Source organism: Leptodactylus fuscus, chromosome 8, assembly GCF_031893055.1.
Source record: "Leptodactylus fuscus isolate aLepFus1 chromosome 8, aLepFus1.hap2, whole genome shotgun sequence".
NCBI lineage: Eukaryota > Metazoa > Chordata > Amphibia > Anura > Leptodactylidae > Leptodactylus > Leptodactylus fuscus.
In genome coordinates this window covers 77,511,736-77,533,736 of record NC_134272.1, presented here as the reverse complement: position 1 = coordinate 77,533,736, position 22,001 = coordinate 77,511,736, and the positions used below count along the sequence as shown (strand labels likewise).

General features: G+C 44.2%; 1 protein-coding gene across 8 annotated transcripts in view; it reads right to left on the bottom strand.

The window, feature by feature from the left end:
- Window positions 1-22,001, bottom strand: part of RBMS1 (RNA binding motif single stranded interacting protein 1) — a 213,338-nt gene that overhangs the window by 5,482 nt on the left and 185,855 nt on the right. For 3 of the 8 annotated variants that reach the window (XM_075284498.1, XM_075284500.1, XM_075284504.1), the window contains exons 7-13: window positions 16,830-16,945; window positions 16,195-16,253; window positions 15,444-15,537; window positions 11,588-11,638; window positions 6,266-6,376; window positions 4,196-4,276; window positions 2,306-2,390 (exon numbers count right to left, since the gene is read on the bottom strand). In XM_075284498.1, coding sequence (XP_075140599.1) covers window positions 2,313-2,390; window positions 4,196-4,276; window positions 6,266-6,376; window positions 11,588-11,638; window positions 15,444-15,537; window positions 16,195-16,253; window positions 16,830-16,945 — 590 coding nt within the window. In that variant the 3' untranslated portion in view covers window positions 2,306-2,312. Of the gene's footprint in view, window positions 1-2,076; window positions 2,391-4,195; window positions 4,277-6,265; window positions 6,377-11,587; window positions 11,639-15,443; window positions 15,538-16,194; window positions 16,254-16,829; window positions 16,946-22,001 lie in introns of those variants that run through there. The other 5 variants (XM_075284502.1, XM_075284505.1, XM_075284501.1 and 2 more) reach the window with 4 other exon arrangements.

Sequence of the window (22,001 nt, the reverse complement as noted above, 5' to 3'; positions counted from 1 at the left end):
CCCCTTTAAGGCGGCAGATGTAATAAACATGATGCAGCGATACGGACTGGCAGCTGGATCCACTGACGTCATTTACTGGAAATGGTTTCTGCTGCTGCAAAGTCCCCGTCCTGATAAATGGATTACTACACGTCTGAGAAGAGACAGACTATGGCGGCTCCAGCTCACATTATCCAGAGTAATACGGCTATTTACAGAGCGGCCGTGTTGAGTGTCTATGTACAGATGCCATTGTGACAAGAGCAGCGAGGGGATGGACGGCGGCTATCAAGTACAAGGCATCCTAACAATGCTGCTCACATAAGCCGTGTCTGAACTCACCTGACCTCTCATCCCTGTGTGAATATTTGGCTGACAATTACTACACGATACAACGAAGTCAGCGGAGCTACAACCAAGCAGCAGAAACGGCCTTAAAGTGGTATTCACCTTTTTTGTCACCAAATTAGCAGATTTTTGTGATATCATACAACAAAGTGATATGCTACCTTTCCCTTATTGCTCTGTGCAGCCACCCAGTGGCTGTGATGTGAATTGCATGGTGTGATACTGTATCGAATTGATTTGTGAGACCTCTAAGACTCCCACTAATCTAAAGAAAAATGGGGCAAAAGCCATTTCACCGTTTTCCTAACCATCCATTATGCAACCAGCGATGGATAAACTTTGCAAGATTTGTCTCTTCGATATTTGAGACGTTTGCCTGCAACAAGTTCGACCCTAATTGGGAATGCTGCTATAATACTTTGGGAACTCTTTAGACTCCTGTCTATTAGGCGAGGTGAGAAAAATTATTAACCAGCTCATTTTCCCTCACCAATCCCGATTTCTGCTGTGGTATCCGGTCTTCCCTACCGGCATCCTGTGGCCTCCAGAATGACATCAATGCAGGGGCGTAACTTGAGCGGGTGCAGTCGTACCGGGGCCCATAAGCACTGGCATCAGTATTGAGATTGTAACTTCCATCTGGCCATTAAACCAAGGAGACTCACCGATGACCCTAACCACACTAAGGTGGATTAAACTTCTTAGCATCCGTAACCATCACTATCAAGAATTCACTGTAGGGATGAGGTAGGGGGCCCCGGACAAAAGATTGCACCAGGGCCTACAAGGCTTTAGTTACGCCACTGCATCAGTGGCCCTCTGGGTCACTGCTGAGACTTGTTATTGGGCTCAATCAAAGGTGACCTGGGGCCGATCATGCAAAGACTGGGAGAGAAGACCAGACCGAGTATAATAATGATTTGCAAGCAGTGAACCCCAAAAATGTTGGGTCTGGCCAAACCAAAATTTTTGGTGAAGTCCTACTGAATCCTGCTCATTACGAGATGGTGCACTCATTCCTAAGTGAACGGGGTTGTGTTGGTTCCCTGCACAATTGGTGGCCAGGAGCAGTGCCCCTTCTTCAGGGGATCATTAAGTGATAGAATATCGACATTCTATCACTTGTAAGACTGGGAGAACCCCTTTAAGAAACGAGATGAAATACCGAGGTATTTGCTAAATCCCTATCATTAGCTCTAGTTTGGCTCCAGGGGGATTGTAGTTTCCCGTTCGGCTTCCCGAAGTGATGACATACCGGTAGGCTACGCCAACACTATACGCTTCTAACCACTCGCTATGACGTGGAATAGGCAATGCCGTGTTGTGGTGCTGACCCTAGTCTGTCATCCTTCAGACTCCTGACATGGCAGCAGAGCCCTGTTCTATGGACACCCTTGGTGTTAACGCAGACCAGAGCCAGCGCTGCAACATGGCATTGCACGCAAATTGTGCTATAATTGTTGCCCCGATGACTCCAATTGTTATATGGGGGGAATAAGACAAGATAGCTTGCAACCGTCTAACAAACAAATCAGCCATGTTGGATATTTTTTTTTTTACGATGGTCCCAATTGTTTTAGTTAAATCTTTTATTTGAAAAATTGTTAAATGTACAAAATCAAGTACAATAAAAAATTCCACATAACAAAAAAAAAAAAAAAAAAAAAAAAGGATGCAAGTTTGACTGTAACTTCTCTTACATAGAGAAACAATAGAACCAAGCTGCGGTGACAACACAATTCACCGCCTGTCCCAGGTAACGCCATGTTCCAAACCCCGGTATCCTTTCAGTAGGGTCGGCCTCAGACACACTGTACAAGTTTTAGAGTTTACGCCTTTGTACTTCCTATGACCCTTCCCCCACATCCCCTTTAAGGCAGGGTAAATTATTAGGAATCACCATAGACACAATAAATCTGTAACATGTCCAGCATTATACAGCGGTGTCAGCGTCATGGCACACTAGAGATCCTCTGACCTTAGAGTTACTTGTTTTGTTGATAGGTGTACTGAGAATGATCACTAGAGGTCTCTACTGTCACCGGCTGCTGACCGCTGGGCTCCTGCGGAGAGGAAGAATAGATTAGTGCCCGACTACAGAGGAGCGTCAGGTCAATGAGAGTGGAGGACACAAGCTCAGTGTAGGAACAAGAAACATAAAACGTTTAAGCAAGTAATTGTCCCCTGTTATCAACCAATCCAAGCAGGAATATTCAACCACAGACGTTACTAAAAGACATGAAAGACCTGATTGTTGGTCACTCCCCCAGCTCCTTTCATATATTCCGCCCTTATATCTCTACAATCCAGCTTCTCCCCACTCCTAATCAGACACCATTTTGGCTTTCATTTTTCTCTTTGCTCTGCTATCGATTCAATGAATGACAGCTAGAGACTGTACTATGTACCTGCTAAGGGCAGAGTCATTAGCTAGAGACAGTACTATATATACCTGCTGAGAGCAGTCATTATCTAGAGACTATACTATATGTACCTGCTGAGGGCACAGTCATTATCTAGAGACTGTACTATATGTACCTGCTGAGGGCACAGTCATTAGCTAGAGACTGTACTATATGTACCTGCTGATGGTAGAGTCATTAGCTAGAGACTGTACTATATGTACCTGCTGAGCGCAGAGTCATTAGCTAGAGACAGTACTATATATACCTGCTGAGGGCAGAGTTATTAGCTACAGACTGTACTATATATACCTGCTGAGGGCACAGTCATTAGCTAGAGACAGTACTATATATACCTGCTGAGGGCAGAGTTATTAGCTACAGACTGTACTATATATACCTGCAGAGGGCTCAGTCATTAGCTAGAGACTGTACTATATGTACCTGCTGAGGGCAGAGTCATGAGCTAGAGACTGTACTATGTGTACCTGCTGAGGGCAGAGACATTAGCTAGAGACAGTACTATATATACCTGCTGAGGGCAGAGTCAAGAGCTACAGACTGTACTATATGTACCTGCTGAGGGCAGAGTCATTATCTAGAGACTGTACTATATGTACCTGCAGAGGGCAGAGTCATTATCTAGAGACTGTACTATATGTACCTGCAGAGGGCAGAGTCATTATCTAGAGACTGTACTATATGTACCTGCAGAGGGCAGAGTCATTATCCTTCTCTCTAGATTCTCCTAAATTATCTAAGAGCCTATAACTATACAGGGAGGTTGAGCTGTGAGATCCTTCCATTATCGACCTGCCCCACCAAAGGATCTTCCAGTGGGCTTAGGATCTAACACAATAATAATCAACAGAAGACACGCACATTTTAAGGGTTATTATGATTTATTTCTTGTGTTGGGGGGTGGCCCCCAGAATAATTTTACCTGGTGGACCCAAAGAACCTCAGCCCAATACTGGCTCCTTCATTATAACTATGTGAAAGGAAGTGTCTGCTAATCAATAGTTAGATACAGAAATTTCTTTCCGCACTTCTGACCAGGTATAACCCTAAAAAAGTCTCTTTTAAAGGGGTTAACCAACAAAAATTTGGCCTAAAGCCGTAAATGGGACATAATAATAAATTCCTTGGTGCTTATGTGTGGCTGCAACGATGATGGTCATACATGTGCACATGACTACAGCGACCGATCCCTGGGCTCAGCAGTGGTCAAACGGGTCATGTGCGCCTATACATCACATCACTTCAAGATGAAAGCCAAGATCAGCAGTGCTGGATGTAAGAAGTAATTAGAAACATTTATTTTAACCCATACCCTTCTCTTCACATCCCCTTTAATGCTCATTTGCATAAGCCACGCCCCTATCAAGGCTCATCTCTCAGGATAAACAGGAGTCTTCTGCTCTTATAAATGCTGTGGATACAATTCCAATAATTCAGATACTGACCTCAACAGAAACTGCAGCTGTCTGGACGTGTGTGTACTGTGGGATGTACGCTCCTTGCATAGCTGTTGTTGCGGGCATATACTGGAAAAACACAATGGAGGAAAAATGATTTTCAGTTTAACACTTTTAATTTGTGCACAATTTTGCAATAAATTCAGGGATTCACATACATGTTTTTTAAATTGAAAATGGATATTAGAAACTTCCGCTATATAGGGCTGAAATATCTGTCTCATCATATAAGTCCAGGAATGATCTATGGTCAAGGCTTTGTAACTAATAGGGTTACTGTCACCCTAATAGTGTCCTGTTTCTACAGTACGATGAGGTCACCAGAGACGGGTTTGGTACAATGTTATTATAAGAGTCACACGGGGATACCTGTCCTATGCCTGGGTGTGGTATGATATAGTAGAGCTCCGCACCTCCACTGTATCACCCAAATCTTTTCTTAGAAAGGAGGAAAAAGCTGCAAAACCAGCTGAGATTTATGGAGACTCCTTGTGAGTGGCAGAAGATACAGATCACACTCCTCAGAGATTAGGGCTGACATTCAAAAATTGTAGAAAGTAGAAAAAGTTACAATGTATTTCCTTAGAATATTGTTTACAATTCATATTCTATTCATCATTATATCCTTTACTATGGACTGCATCCCTGTCCAAGCAAACCGATCACTCTAATGTCATTCTTAGGCTTCGTGCACGTCCGAGCCTGCCAACCAAGGGGGTGTCTGATGGCCTGTTCTGACCAAAATAGAGCAGGTCCTATTTTATTGGAACAGATGGAATCGGAAGCTCCCATAGAGGTAAATATATCACACACTCCAAGTGTCATCCAACTGTAAACTCAACCTCACATCGGATTCACACTCGGTCATGTGCATGGGGCCTTAAGGTGGCCATCCACCTACAATAGCTGTTGAAGCCAATAGCTATTCCTCTCAACCCTTCCATATACATGCATGCTCAGCCAAAAGTGTGTTTTCAATGAGGAGATGGGTGTAAGCCACTACCAGGCACCTCCATAAACCTCTTATCTTCCCTAAAATCAGGTGTTGAAATCTAACATGCCTCCTCTATCAGGGAAGAGTCAAAAAGAACCACCCATACACATGGGATAATTGGTCAGTGGGTCAGCCAACTTTGTTCTACTGTGTATCGTGCTTTTACTTTGATTTATTTATAGACAATTTAAAAAAAATTATATATATTAAACAGGTTTAAATTTTTCTTGCAAAACCGCACCGTGTCTGGTATTGCACTTTATTCCCCATAGGCAAAAAAGGATTAAAAAAACCAAAAACCTAAATAAAATTTGAAAATAAATCTCCATTTTACCATTAATGCACAATATTATCACATTAAGCTCCACCCATTCTGTGGCGTTTATGATTTCCCCCTTCCAGCCAGTAGGTGTCACTGCATGCAAAAACATCTATAAAAGATTTTTTGTGCCTTTCTCCATAGTGACACCTACAGGCTGGAGCAAGTATCAGCAGAACAATCACCTCTGATGCTATTGTATAGACATGCACCAGATATGACCATGTCACAACCTATAAGCTACTATTTATTCAGGCTTCTATAATAACCCCAGAACAACAGGTTCCCTTCTCTTACTATCGGCAGGATGAAATTTAGATGAACACGGGGGGATAACGCAACAGCTGAATAAATGATAAGTCTCAGATGGAGCTTGGAGCACAGGGTCTAATTTTGGAAGTTACAAGGAATTCAATCAGCCTCCCATTATCTGCTTCCCTCTCTGAATGTGCATTAAAAAGTAATAAAACACACAGGCGCGGTACGGCGTCTGCTCTGATCATTTCCGAGCCGACAGTTATTTTGGAAACAGTGAGCTCATGGATCTTTTTGCCACATAAATCCCACCTCTCCAAAACTTAAAATATGCATCAGATCCAGCATGGCTCAGAATCGGGCTGTGTGCGTCATGTGAATTACTACATGGAGAACTGGAGCCAGAAACATGTAACGGAGCCCATTATATACCGCCTGCATACAGATATAGAAAAGTGTCTGCCGTGCCGCTCCTCAGATGGACACTTACTGTTCCACTGCTGCTTAAGGACAGGTGACTCATCTGCTGGGTCAGAGGACTGATCATGGATGCCGGCTGTAGTGACATGGTATGGTCCATGGAGGGAGTTAACACGGCCCCCTAAACAAGAAAGTAACAAGGAATGAAACCGTGCAGAGAGATCCAGCACAAAATCAATATATAGTGAGGACTGTGTAGAGCAAAGTCAATATATCTTATCACAGTTCTACGCACAAAGAAAGGGTTAAACCCTAAACCGTAGTAACAATAGTATAACCATTATCTGAGAATAAAGCGCATGTTCACATTTGTACATCAGGTTACAATCTGCAGTAGGTGTAAATTTAATAAAACACTTTGGAAATATTTAGATGTGTCTTGTATAAATCTTGATACATAATATTTTATAGCAGAGAAAGAGATCTTGATGGTTGTTACTGGAATCTGCTGACATCTAAATTCTTAGCTGTAGTGTTCTACTACAATGCTCACTGTTGGCCCGCCGCGCTCACTGCTGTCCCGCTACACGCTCACTGTTGTCCCGCCGCGCTCACTGCTGTCCTGCTATGCTCACTGTTGTCCCGCCGCGCTCACTGCTGTCCTGCTATGCTCACTGTTGGCCCGCCGCGCTCACTGCTGTCCCGCCGTGCTCACTGCTGTCCTGCTATGCTCACTGTTGCCCCGCCGCGCTCACTGCTGTCCCGCTGTGCTCACTGCTGTCCTGCTATGCTCACTGTTGGCCCGCCGCGCTCACTGCTGTCCCGCCGTGCTCACTGCTGTCCTGCTATGCTCACTGTTGGCCCGCCGCGCTCACTGCTGTCCCGCCGTGCTCACTGCTGTCCTGCTATGCTCACTGTTGTCCCGCCGTGCTCACTGCTGTCCTGTATGCTCACTGTTGGCCCGCCGCGCTCACTGCTGTCCCGCCGCGCTCACTGCTGTCCCGCCGTGCTCACTGCTGTCCTGCTATGCTCACTGCTGTCCCGCCGCGCTCAAAGCTGTCCCGCCGCGCTCACTGTTGTTCTGCTGCCACCTACATGAGCTCGTTCTTAGTATCTTATTTTTTTAAGCTCTATTCACATCTGTGTCACGGTTTCTGTCGAGAGGGTCAGCACGCACCTAATAGACCCCAATGACTTAATATGGTCCCATCAAGCTGTGATGCAATCTGTGGCTCAGGCCTTTATTCATTCCTTCAACAAAGATGTGAACAAAGCCTAAGGGCCCTTTCATATAGGTGTGATCAGGTCACAAGATATGGCTCACATTGGCTGCATTTTCTGACCAGACTGTGATTTGTATGGAGGAACTCTCAGGAGGTAATACACCCAAAAATATTCGGTATACAGAGGCAGACCACATGCCAAGGCGATCATTCCCGCAGCAGCAGGGCTCATGTGCTGCCAAAACCGGGCGATCATCCAACGAGCGGGCAGACGATTGTCTGCTCTATTAGAACGATCGATTATCAGGATGAGCGCCTTCACGAGTGCCCATTCCCAATAACAGGGGCTTCATTTTTAGTAAAGTATGTAACAGATATCATCATGTGAAAGGGTGAAAGATTCCTTCAAAAATTCTTGGTTTTCCAGGTAAGGTTTTTCGCTCGGGAACTTGTCTGGCCCTTCAATCTATCGCATCAATATCTCTGTTGCAGGCGAGTGACTGTTCAGTGTTTGCTTCTCATTAGGAGAGCAGAGTCAGTCGATAAGATTTCGGAATACCATTCGGATGACATCAGTGAGCGCGCTCGTAGATGCCGGCATTAAAGTCTCTCGCAGCAGATATTACGGCTCTAAAAATGGAGACCAGTTCTCAGAATTGCCGTAACTCTCTTTATGAGAAATTCTTTCATCACCCATTACACATTCATGTCAATGAGCTCCTGGGATGGAAACCACAAGTTGGCAGGCAAATTTGTAACACCAGAAAGGAGGGGGGAGGGGAAGAAAAAAAAAGAAGATAAGAACTGGAGAAGATGGCCGGAGATGTCGTGTGCTCTTAAAGACTCCGAAGAAGGAAATTGCTGAAAGCCCGGTCTGTGGTTAGTGATGTAAGATGAAAGAGGGTTTATAGAGTGACAGGATCTCACAGTCAGAGGTTTTGAAAGGGGATTTAAAAAAAAAAAAATTTTTAATTACTAATGAATAACAAGAAGCAGAACGAGACATTGTGCAAGAATAAAACAATGTAACACAATGAAGGGAATGATTTTACAGATGAATTAAGGTTTATAGGAACCAGTTAAAGGGGAATTTTTGTGAAATCTCATCACTGGGACCTGAGGAGAAAACAAAGACTTTCCTCATTCAACCGAGTGCAGGAATTTCCACAATATGTAGATGCGCAGTGAATGTCATAGAAGCTCCTGGCAGTACAATCTGATCTTTTGAGGGGTCTTAAAGGTTTTTTTTTGGGACCTGCATATTGGTGACTTATTCTTAGGATAGATCATCAGTATGTGAATTCTGGGACCCCACCGATCTGTCCCCCACCCTTAGTACATGCACTTAAATGGGACTGAGCTGCAGCTGTATTATGTGACCTATGAACATGACGTCATCAGCTTTGGGAAGAGGCCAGAAGGCTCAGGAGATTAATTGGATCGTATCGAGCTCCACTTTCTTCATCACTTTCTTCATACCCATCGGTCACATCGCAATGTTACAGCTCAGCTCCATGTAAATGAATGGCACTGAGCTGCAATACCAAGCACAACCACTCTACAAAGTACGGCGCTATGCTTGGTATGTAGTGAAGACACTACAGCAACCGACATCAGAGTCCTGGAAAATCCCTTTACCACTTCACTAACTAACCTTAGCCATTGCAAACCTGATCAAGGATCCTGCCCTAGTAATGCGAATGTTACTAGACAACAGTGTGATAAAAAAACAGCCGCCCTCCCTGCAGGTCCAGTTCCTGGAAGCCGTATTGATCTGCTCTAATCACCAGGAGAAGCTCACCATGGCCATTCATCTTCCCTGCAGCCCATGTAGAATCACATTCTAGCAATGTAGCAGGCATTTACTTTATCATCATCTACGTACTTATTGCAGTCATTCAGATAGCACCAACATATGCCACAGCGCTGTATTCACACTGGGCAGTGCTATGCAGTCAGTAGCCCAATCCAACAACTCTACATCTTGACCGACTCTCATGGACATGACAGCTATGGTCAGATCCTCTAATTCATGAAAAATCTAGTGCTCAAATGATTCCTATGACCGTGATTATGTAACAAACAATGTATCTAATCAATTATATTATCAATAGTTGTATCATAGAATTAACAATCATTTTATTTTTACGCTAGACTTGGGGTTGGTATCTTTTCCAACTCAGACTCCACCTCCTTGATTATGACTATGAAGTTCTGCTTCTGGAGAAGAAACCAGACCATGCCGAAACACGAAGACCATACAAACTCCATGCAGATATTGGCCTTGGTTGGATATAAACCCAGGACATCAGTGCTGTAAGGCAATGATGCTACGACTTATAGAGGGGCCATATCATATAGGACCCTCCCGCTATATCATATAGGACCCTCCCGCTATATCATATCATATAGGACCCTCCCGCTAAGACATCTATTTGCCATGACACACTGCATGAGACAATTGAACATTGCTAGAGAATGAGGCAATTTGTGCCTGACGCCTCGGGCATGTTTTGTTCTTCCTACCCCAGGTCTATAGATCTACCCCTTCATTCAGGTAGGTGAGGTGCACTTTAAGAGTCTGAGCCCTAAGCCAAATCCATCCAGGATCGCTGTGCTCTAGTGAGCGAGTAGAACAGATGTGAGAAATGAACGGTCCCTAGGCTAAATGAATAAATATGGAGACGATGTTTACTCGGCGAGGTGCGGACGTGCGCAATACGAAAGAGCGAATGTATGAATGAGAGGTTGTGGGCAGGTAAAAGAATCGCCTCATTTACAGCACACTCCATTGCGGACGCCTCTGTATATCAGGTGGCGAGCTTATGGGTACTGGGTATTGTTAAGGGCGAGTCCGTCTTATGGTTTCTATTGTTGTAAGGCGCATGCTGGGAATTGTAGTTCACCTATGTCTGACCACAGGCTGCCAAAGCTGGCCTTAATAAGACACTGCAGTTAGTTTCAGAACCAATATGCTAGTTAGGCTCTCTACGGTCAGGTAGGCGGTCCCTGACAATCTGCTCCAACCCAGGACCGCCCAACTGACAGTAGAGAGCCTAATCAGCATATTGAGTGCAGAAAATAACAGCATGGATTTCTCAAGAATGGTGGGGACTAGAGAAAAAATTCCAACTGTGCAGGAATCAATGAATCAGAATCTATTGAAGTATGCAAAGGATTTTTGCACAGTCAACATTACATGTAGATTTCCACTGTAATATATTTAAAACCAGTGATCTATTCCATAGGACGTCAGGCTGCAGCAAATAGAGCAATATTAAATAAGTTAAAAATAAATAAATGTATTGAATGGATTATATGAAAATTAAAAAGATGGATTTTTTTCTTCTCCAGAAACAGCGCCATCTAAAGGCTGTGTCTGGTACTGCAGCTCTGCTCCATCTTGTGGTAAAGCAGTAATGTAGCACTAAATGTGGATGAGTCCATGTATTTACTGGCGTTGAATCCTTTGCTTGTGTGGAGTTGACCACATGCTTAGGTTGGGATCATTTATGGTCTACAGGACAAATACAGCCAAGTCAGTGACGGAGCAGATTTAGCAATTGCTCAATGAACGTCTTGTGTGTGACTTACGACTGCTGGCTTGTATTCAATTGGGTAGAGAACGAAACATAGACGTGTCCTCTCCGCTGACTATTTATATGGGTGGCTGCAATAGTCTGTGCACATTCATTTTGTAACAGATCTGCCCTCTACACAGCAGGACAAAATTCTGGTTGCCCGGAGCCACAGCTAGGGGGCGCTCACTGAGACAGATTTACTATTGAATGCACTGCATCAACTTAAAAGGGTTTCCTAGGCATACAAATGACCCATACATAGGATAGATCATCAGTATCTGATTAATAGGGGGCTCCGACACCTAGTGCCACACCGATTATATGATCCGATGATAATAGTGGAAGGAGTCGGAAGCAGCTATTCACCATGTGGTGGCGCTACTTGAATAGGAGCAGCGCTGTTTCTAGCTCCATGGGCGACGGGTCCCTCCTGAGTCAAGGTGTCGGACCCCCACTGATAACCCAGACCTACAAATGTACAACGTCCATAGAGATGTGTTACAATGTAACGAAAAAATAACAGTCTACACGTAAACGCATCGCAACATATGGCTGCTAAGTGACATAAGGAATATTAGAAGGACTTACAGCATGTTGCATGATATATGGCTGAGGCTGCATCCAGGAGGGACTTGGCACCTACAAAAACACAAAGGAAGAAAATCAGTGTTAAATCCAGTCTTCCAAGATAAAAACCATTCTGGATCCTGTCTCATTCCTTCCCTCCGAAAACACGTCCTTTTTAAGATTCACACCATTAGGCTCCGGTCACACGGTGGATTTGGTTACGGGACATGGAGATCACAATGCTGCATTACAATTACATCTAATAATTGACAACCTGATGTGACCGCAACGCAACGAACAAAAAAATCCAAATCTGTTGAGGAAGGGAGTAGATCAACATGCAACAACGTTTTGGTGAAAATTTGGGGATTAAGGTATATACCGAAACTAGACAGTCTGCACCATATTGATCATCCAGCCTCAGGCACTGTGATAAATCTGTCTGGTCTAAGTTTACGCTGTCTAAAACTTAGATAGGATTAATAAATCTGTCCCTGTGCGCTAGCACTGACAGCGTCCCATGGGTGATCCTCTTAAACCCCCACTGATATTCCAGACTTTGGATCTCACCTATTGGGATGATTTTAGGATTCATTTATTGACTTATATTTCCAAAATCAAAAGAAAAAAAGTGAAAGTTCCCAGCCAACAGTAGCAGTAAATATTTAATGTTGTCCCGGGGTTAAAGTCCGCACACTATACATTGTTTCTGCTCTGCCATCTGTTTTGGAGATCATATAGTGCAGGAGGAACAGAAGGAATCGAGTCTGCTCGGTGTCTAGACGCGGCAAACAGAACATTTTGTAATTCTGGAGCAAGGATGGTAAAAACATAGAGAACAAAATGAATATAAAAAGCAGAGCGTTTCTAACATCTGTATCAATGCCGTAAGAATGGGGTGAGGGCGGTGTTAAAGGGAAACAGGCACATGTTCTGTGAAAAATCAAAAAAAAAAATATCAAAAATTATATATATATATATATATATATATATATATATATATATATATATATATATATATATATCTCCGTGGTGTGGCCGGGTCGCAACCGTGGTCCGCAATATGTAGAACATGTCTGTAATGGCCGTGAATTGCGGCACTGCACGGACTCGCCCATAGAACTCTATGGGCCAGTGCGGAGTCTATGTTGCCGATCAGCAACTTGCGGACCGTACATTCAATACGGTCATGTAAGACCAGCCTAAGAACTACATGTACAATGTAACCACCGCATTGTCTCCTACTTCTTCCAGAGTTCTATATAGGTGTAGTGTATATACAATGGCCGTCTTCAATGGATATACAGCAGGTACCCCACATACTAGATCAAAAGGAGGAGTCACCAGTTTAAGGCAAACTCCCAGACTCCTTAGGAGAAATATGGCTGACCTCTGACCCGGCCCGCCTGCCCACATCACAGCTCAATATACACACATAACTGGTGGTCTGTGGCCAGTCCTCCGACCCGCATTTTAATTGGACTTGCACATACCCAAAATACCATGGAAGTTTTTAATCTAAAATTATAAATTGCCATTGTCCATAACCGGAGCCTTCAGTCAAGCTGTAACCACGCGTGTCCTAGGCCAAACCATGAGGTTGAAAGCACAACCCGACATCCCCATCCTTGCCAAGCGGAGAGAATAATGAGTTTCCAGTTTTATGAGCTGCTGTGGTATGGAAGCCCAGAATTTGCTCTAAAGAATTACCTTATTTTTTTTTTTATTTCTAAATTTCACAATTTTATTTGCACGATATTTCAAGATTTCAGTTGTAAAAAAAAAATTAAAAAAAAATTGTAAAACGTCTGTAAGTGCAATAACTGGCAGGACGAAATGTCTTTAAACTAGATACGACGGTTTCCTGGTTTGGCTTAAGGAGGAATTTTTGGGGCCCCGCTCGGTTTTCACAGCACTAATTTTTTTGGACTAATTTGTCTGTGTTGCATATTTTCAGCTAAGCAAATCTCATCCATTGTCTGCTGGAACTTGGAAATCTAAATAAAATGCAATTTTTTGGAAGTCGTGCATTGGGCTACACAAGTCTTGCCAGGACAGACTGAGCATCTATGTCATCACATCACTACATTGAATACTGTATGTCCTGCCAATTCACCAGTGTAATGTAGGAGGGGACGGGATTATCTGGAACTTTATAGAGGTTTCTTTTAGGAAAAACTACTCTGTGCTTGGGAGAGGTCACTGTGGTGTGATCAGTAGGGTCCGACCGTTGCCTGTGCCAGATTGGAGACCGTCCTGGCACAATCGTGCCATTATGTCTTTGAGTTAAAGGGGTTCTCCAAGTAGTTTTAAGCTTTAACTCCTCTGGGAGAGCTTAAGGTGCTGATTTTGCTTGGCTGGTTTCAACCCCAGGTGACTGGACTAAATGGAGCACCCAGTCCCATCTGCCTCCTCCATGTTCACCACCATCTTTACCATAGTCTTCCAACCCCCATAGCACAGGTAACTTGTGCACGTGGGAGAGAAGGAAGGAGATGAACGATGTGACCCAGGGGGAGTAAATCTAAAAAGAATCCCCTTTAAGTTTGCAAATTGGTGGATATCTTGGGGTCGGACCCTCAATCCCCATGGCCACAATCACACGTCTTAATTTAAGTTCATCAAGTCCTATAAACAAATCCCTTAAAGGGGTGGTCTCATCATAGAAATCCCCTTTTCAAAGCTTTGGAAAACTTTGAAAATTACATATTTTACATGTTTAAAGTTTACAATAACTTTCATTCTGCAATTTTCATTCATTCACAATCTGACAATCAGTTTGCAACCCGCTCCTTGTTTTACTTAAACCCATTCCCTCACAAATATTACACGATATAGGAGTCTTCACCCTGTGCCGATTAATCCTCCTCTGCAAAATTTGCCATTAGTTCTCTGCTTTTTTCACATCCTATGTGATTCACCTTCCTCCTCCTGAAAACTACCTTGGATGTGATTTCTTTTCTACAGTTATGTGATCTGCCCTGCCCTGATGACTTGGATGCTTTCCCTCTCCTACACACTACGATCTGCCATGTACCACCTACTCCTCTTCCCTGTTGCTATTTTTAACATAGATAAGAAAGCACAGGAGTCAACAGAGCCAATACAGCCAGGAGCAGTGAGCTATAGTACCAGATATAGCCGCACAGCCAGCTAGGTGAAGGAGTTATGCAAGGTTATGCAATTTTTTCATCTTAATAACATTTAGCAAAGTTGCCTAATTTTGCATTTAGGATGCAAATTAATAATAAAAACAAATTTCTGTTCAAAGTTGTTCATTGTCTGTACCCTGAGACCTGTGTAAATAGCTCTTTTTGTAGAGGGAATATTTAGCAGGTTGTCAATTGTGACTTCAGTAGCAGCTTCAGGGACAATGTCATCCTAGCAAGTAGAGATCGGCGCTTCAACACCCTGACAAATCTAACTTTTATGATGTGTCACCAAGTGATCAGAGAAAACCTTGTATACAGACAAGGCTCCATTATCCTTGTAGCGTTGCAATACAAATACTCTCCCAAAAATTAGCATTAGAGCTCGGAGACCATTAAATATAATAAAAAACAGATTTCCATGTAGGACAATAATAATAAGAATGACAAATTGGCCGCATGTAACAAGAGGCTGTCAGCCAGCACACTGCGGGTCCGAAAATAAAAACAGAAAGGCTCTGGAAGGCTGAAACTGGGGCATGTAATAGATCAAAGTGAACGGCTACAATGCACAAGACACGAATCTTTAATTATACCAATTTAAGTGATAATGGACTCCGTCCCGCAGCCTGGTCAGCCCTAATGAGAGTGATCTTTGTTATCACTGCTGAAATTAGCAATCTCATTCATTCAAGCAATTGGAGCCTCTCTGGTTCAGAGTAACTTACCTGGTACGTGGAGACAGGAGACGCAATATAGGGGGTGATGGACGTCTGGGTGATCATCCTGTTTGTGGCAATGCTGTATGGCTGGGGATAGAACCTGCAACAATACATAACCATGTCAAATAAAAGCCTAACGTGTCATCCTGTAAAAATAAAAACGGATACAGCACGAAGACCTCTGGGTCTCTAAAAGGGACACTATAGGTGAAACAGATACAATGGGGGGAATCCAACAACCCCTCTACGTCAGTTTTCCGCCATAAAGGCATGCTATTGTGGCTCTTACTTGTGCTAAAAGTGTGTCATTAGCCCCAATCCAACCTCGCTCGCCTCATCAAATAGCCAGAACAAGTTGGGGGTCGGGGCAGGGCACCTCGGCCCAACAGATTCATTTTAACTCATTCATCTACGCCATTTCCATTCCGGCGCAGGGAAGTTTGAATGATTTATGAAGAGGCTGCAACCTACTCCTAAATCACTCGGTCCCTGCGCCAGTTGAGCACATTGTTAAGACTGGCATATGTTTATCTACATCCATTGTGGGCTCTGAGGACGCAGTCCAGGACACAGGGGTTCTGTCCTTGGTGGATCACACCCTTTCCATACACATGGATAATCTCAAGTTGCAATAAGAGGAATGGGCTTCCTAAAGGGGGTGCAGGAATGAATTTTGTTCCTATTTTGTCTTATGATAGTAGTGCGCTACATGGACGAAACAAACATGAAATAATAAGTTTAGAGCTGGGAAAATCACCTTCTGACATACCCATTTTGAATAGCAGCAGTGGGATCATACGTCAGCGTCATTCCAGCCTGCGAAGAAGAAATACGTATGTGTGACAGTCTTATACAAAGTACAGAAAAAGATAACGAAAAACAGTGTTCTGTGTTTTGAGACGAGATCAGGGGGGCATCAGTCAAGTGAATTATATCTCAACCTATTCTGAGGCTTTCAAACTATTTTTCTCTATTAGACTGTAAGTTTCCTGTCTGTACAAGTGCATAGGGCTGTGAGGAGTAATACATCTACACTGCTGGGGAACCAAGACGAACTGCAATTCAGAACTTGCAACAATGTATCAGGACAATGCAAGGACCTATACATAAAATGCAACATGTAGCAGAAAAGGGGCATGCCCGGGAAGAGAGAACTCTGACCAGAACATTCACCTTTGTTTGCAGAGTTAAACTGCATTGGTGTGAAAAGGTCAGGGATGAGCATGGGAGCGAAGCGCAAGCAAATCTCCAGTGCGAGCAGCTGCAGAGAGGAGGGCACCAGCCTGTCACACACACCCAAGCCATGCTTACTCCAAGCCAAGAAGTCTTGTGAGTCATGTTTTTAAGCTACTCATTCATGCCCCCACCCTGAAATTTTATGGAAAGACTTACAAGTCTCACCTCGCCCTCTCTCGGCCAGGCTCTTCCATTCTGGACATATTTGTTCTGGGTCTGTCTCTTCTTCTGTCCTCCGTCAGCAAACTTGCACAGCAGGGCTTCTGTGGGAGCTGCAGGAAGGAGCAAGAGAAAGTAAGAGATAAGCCATCTATCTTGTGTCCCTAAGGAGAAAGGCACTAAGAGACTGCTCAAGATGTGAAATTGTAACCATTAAGTCATGGACATTCTTCTGTAACAAGACAAACCCAACTCCTGAGAATATCATAAAGTAGAGCTTATATAGAAACCCAGCCCTGTAATAGATAGGTCCTAATATATTCTGATGGGTTCACCAAAAAATTCTGGTAAAATCAAGTCTTCGAGAAACCAGTCTCTATGTGTTAAATTGGTGCAATGAGAACAATGGTGAAGTCCGCAATGCATCAAACAGCTTATTAGCAGATCAGGGGAAAAAAAGCAAAAAAAAACCCATTGAACACCCAATGCATATAGTCATATGTTACTGCAAATTAGGTAAGTCTTCCAAGTCATATTATAGGGCAGCTAGAAGTATGTGCTAAGCTTGAGAAAATATATTTTTTGAGATTTATTTCAGTGTTCACTTGTATAATTGCAACCGGGACTCTTATAGAAAGCCTGTGAGCCCTGCTGACCCCATAGTCATAGAGAAGCCTGTGCACCCTGCTTACCCCATAGTCATAGAGAAGCCTGTGCACCCTGCTTACCCCATAGTCATAGAGAAAGCCTGTGAGCCCTGCTGACCCCATAGTCATAGAGAAAGCCTGTGAGCCCTGCTTACCCCATAGTCATAGAGAAAGCCTGTGAGTCCTGCTTACCCCATAGTCATAGAGAAAGCCTGTGAGTCCTGATTACCCCATAGTCATAGAGAAAGCCTGTGAGCCCTGCTGACCCCATAGTCATAGAGAAAGCCTGTGAGCCCTGCTGACCCCATAGTCATAGAGAAAGCCTGTGAGCCCTGCTGACCCCATAGTCATAGAGAAAGCCTGTGAGTCCTGCTTACCCCATAGTCATAGAGAAAGCCTGTGAGTCCTGCTGACCCCATAGTCATAGAGAAAGCCTGTGAGCCCTGCTGACCCCATAGTCATAGAGAAAGCCTGTGAGTCCTGCTTACCCCATAGTCATAGAGAAAGCCTGTGAGCCCTGCTGACCCCATAGTCATAGAGAAAGCCTGTGAGCCCTGCTTACCCCATAGTCATAGAGAAGCCTGTGCACCCTGCTTACCCCATAGTCACAGAGAAAGCCTGTGAGCCCTGCTGACCCCATAGTCATAGAGAAAGCCTGTGAGTCCTGCTGACCCCATAGTCATAGAGAAAGCCTGTGAGCCCTGCTGACCCCATAGTCATAGAGAAAGCCTGTGAGTCCTGCTGACCCCATAGTCATAGAGAAAGCCTGTGAGTCCTGCTGACCCCATAGTCATAGAGAAAGCCTGTGAGTCCTGCTGACCCCATAGTCATAGAGAAAGCCTGTGAGTCCTGCTGACCCCATAGTCATAGAGAAAGCCTGTGAGTCCTGCTTACCCCATAGTCATAGAGAAAGCCTGTGAGCCCTGCTGACCCCATAGTCATAGAGAAAGCCTGTGAGTCCTGCTTACCCCATAGTCATAGAGAAAGCCTGTGAGTCCTGCTTACCCCATAGTCATAGAGAAAGCCTGTGAGCCCTGCTGACCCCATAGTCATAGAGAAAGCCTGTGAGTCCTGCTTACCCCATAGTCATAGAGAAAGCTTGTGAGTCCTGATTACCCCATAGTCATAGAGAAAGCCTGTGAGCCCTGCTGACCCCATAGTCATAGAGAAAGCCTGTGAGCCCTGCTGACCCCATAGTCATAGAGAAAGCCTGTGAGCCCTGCTGACCCCATAGTCATAGAGAAAGCCTGTGAGTCCTGCTTACCCCATAGTCATAGAGAAAGCCTGTGAGTCCTGCTGACCCCATAGTCATAGAGAAAGCCTGTGAGCCCTGCTGACCCCATAGTCATAGAGAAAGCCTGTGAGTCCTGCTTACCCCATAGTCATAGAGAAAGCCTGTGAGTCCTGCTGACCCCATAGTCATAGAGAAAGCCTGTGAGTCCTGCTGACCCCATAGTCATAGAGAAAGCCTGTGAGTCCTGCTGACCCCATAGTCATAGAGAAAGCCTGTGAGTCCTGCTGACCCCATAGTCATAGAGAAAGCCTGTGAGTCCTGCTTACCCCATAGTCATAGAGAAAGCCTGTGAGCCCTGCTGACCCCATAGTCATAGAGAAAGCCTGTGAGTCCTGCTTACCCCATAGTCATAGAGAAAGCTTGTGAGTCCTGATTACCCCATAGTCATAGAGAAAGCCTGTGAGCCCTGCTGACCCCATAGTCATAGAGAAAGCCTGTGAGCCCTGCTGACCCCATAGTCATAGAGAAAGCCTGTGAGCCCTGCTGACCCCATAGTCATAGAGAAAGCCTGTGAGTCCTGCTTACCCCATAGTCATAGAGAAAGCCTGTGAGTCCTGCTGACCCCATAGTCATAGAGAAAGCCTGTGAGCCCTGCTGACCCCATAGTCATAGAGAAAGCCTGTGAGTCCTGCTTACCCCATAGTCATAGAGAAAGCCTGTGAGCCTTGCTGGAATCCATGATACAGTTTATGCCATGTTACTGATGGGGCAATTGACTAGTTTTATTCGTCATGTGTCAGGGGATCCCTGCAGCATCTATGATGGATTGTTGGTGGATTGGAGACCTAATTTTTTTTTTTGGTTCGTTTATAACATTTTCTCCTGTTTTAGAGGTCAGAAAACAACCATAAAAGTACAAAAGCAATAACTAAAACACAACCAGACCCAATAACAGCGACTAGTCTACTATTGGGTCATCATTTTAAGACAACCGCTCTATAATGAAGCAAATCATATGGAGAGTCTACTGGTGCGGATTGAGGTCCTCAGGCCTTTGTGTCCCCGGGTAGATTTCTGCCACGACTGGCAAACACCTCATTTGTGGGAACCTTCAATCGGCTTGACTATACTTAATGTCTGTTTACAGTCAGTCAGCAGAGGCGTCCCTCACATCAGCCTTAAAAATGTTACAGAGTCAATTAACACATCAGTCCGTTCCCAGAGTTTGCAGTCGTGTTAGGACACATCTTGCCAAGTGATATGCAAAAAACGAAAAATATATCTCATAGTATCCTCAGGACTGGTGAGAAGCAAAGAGTCCTAGCTGGCAAAAAGCAACGTGGGCTTAAATCGCTGATGTTAAGAGGGCCGGTGTTACAGATGATTTCATAAAGCAGAATGCAGCTCTCTTTGGGGCTAATTTAGAGCTTGCGGCCCTGTACCCGAGCGTCCCTGTTCTCCAGTCTTTAGCTGACATCTACAGAACGCTCCCCGTATACCTGCTGAGTGCGGTGCCGAGGGGAGCGTACAGCAGCTCAGCCAGGCTTATTATTCCATTTTATCCCCTCTCAGTTCAGCCCCCGTGAACGTACCACAGCCTCCAGCAAGTTAATTTCCTAACAAAGGGCTGGAAGAGACGACATTTACATCCGGACTCAGATATAGCTTCACAATTAAAGCACTGCTAGATAGGACGGAAACAAAAAGCGGCGGCATTCTTATTAACAATGGCTTCCTAATGGCTATGCAGTCAGGGCCTGCTCATATTGGCAAAGGAGACAGCAAGGAATGAATTCAAGGTAGCGTCCAAATGTATTACTAGGCTGCGGTGCAATACAAAGCTGGGTCTATTACCAAGATGGCCGGGAAGGGGGGGAAAGGGGGCAATTTAGTCCATTATAATACAGTCCATTATATATCTATTTTATTACTATGTAAATGCAACAATAAAATGTTTTAACAATCACTTCCTTTCCGAATAGGAATCTGTATGGAAGTCTTGGGGGACATAGAACAGAGGCAACACCAAAGCAAAGGTCCAGATGGGCTCTCATGGTCTTTGGTTTCGCCACCCAGGACTGAAGGGCCCGCTTTTTTGCTTTTGCCCCCCATATTCTTTTGTCAAAGCCCTATACTCATGTACACTAGCAATGAAATTTGTCTGGAGTGAAAGTTCTGCACAGGTTGTCATCACCCAAAAGCAAAAAGAAGGAACCAGGGTCGAGGCCCCTCTCTCCCAGAGGTCTGCAGCAGCTCCACTGTCTGTCTCTATGGTGTGCACTGGTGCGGGTTACTGCAAATAAGTCAATGGGAGCTGAACTACAGTGATCTGGCTCAGAAATTACATAGAAAACAGAGAAGTCTGGGAAAACATGGTGGCTCAGTGGTTAGCACTGCAGCGCTGGAGTCCTGGGTTCAAATCCTGCCAAAGACAACTGCAAGGAGTTTGTATGTTCTCCCCGTGGATTTCCTCCCATACCCCAAAGACATACTGATAGGTAAAAATTTACATTGTGAGCCCTATATGGGGGTCACAATATACATTAAAAAAAGAGACAACCCCCCCCCCCTCCCAGAGGAGTCTGTTTTGTGTATGTTGTAGCACTGATGGCTGATGGGGATAACTCATGTCGGACCACCATGATCTGATGATCTAAAATTACATACTGGTTACTCAGACCATAAGATGGCAGAGAAAAGTCTAATATAGAGGGGGTTCCTATAGAAGGTTGACTATAATGTGCGTTGCGCCCTAGTAGGTCATATGGAGAAAGGTGGTGTTCTTGAAACAACCCCTTTAAGCGTTATACCTTCAAAGGGGTTGTCCAAGACTATATATATATATATATATATATATATATATATATATATATATATATATATATATATATATATGAGGTGTTGAGCTGTAGTAGCGTGGCACGGCCACTACACAGTATATGGAGCTGTCCGCTTCTGACTATGCGTTCTGCAGATATCAGCTGATCAATGGGGGTGCCAATAGCCGAACCCCAACCAATTTGGCACAGAGGACCTTTCCTAAGAATACATAGTCTTGGACAACCCCTTTTAGTTCTGTACCTTATACAATCTTCTCTAATATTGCATTTTATGGCCAATTACGAACAAACTTCACCCCTGCAAAAGGCTATAAAACTAGCTCTATAAAGCTTTGCTATATCCAACACGCCTCAGTATACACATCCACCTCATGAGAGGCGTGACCGCAAATACTCCGGCAGAAATAAAACATGAAAGGCCGTCCCGTGATAATTCTGATATAAATTA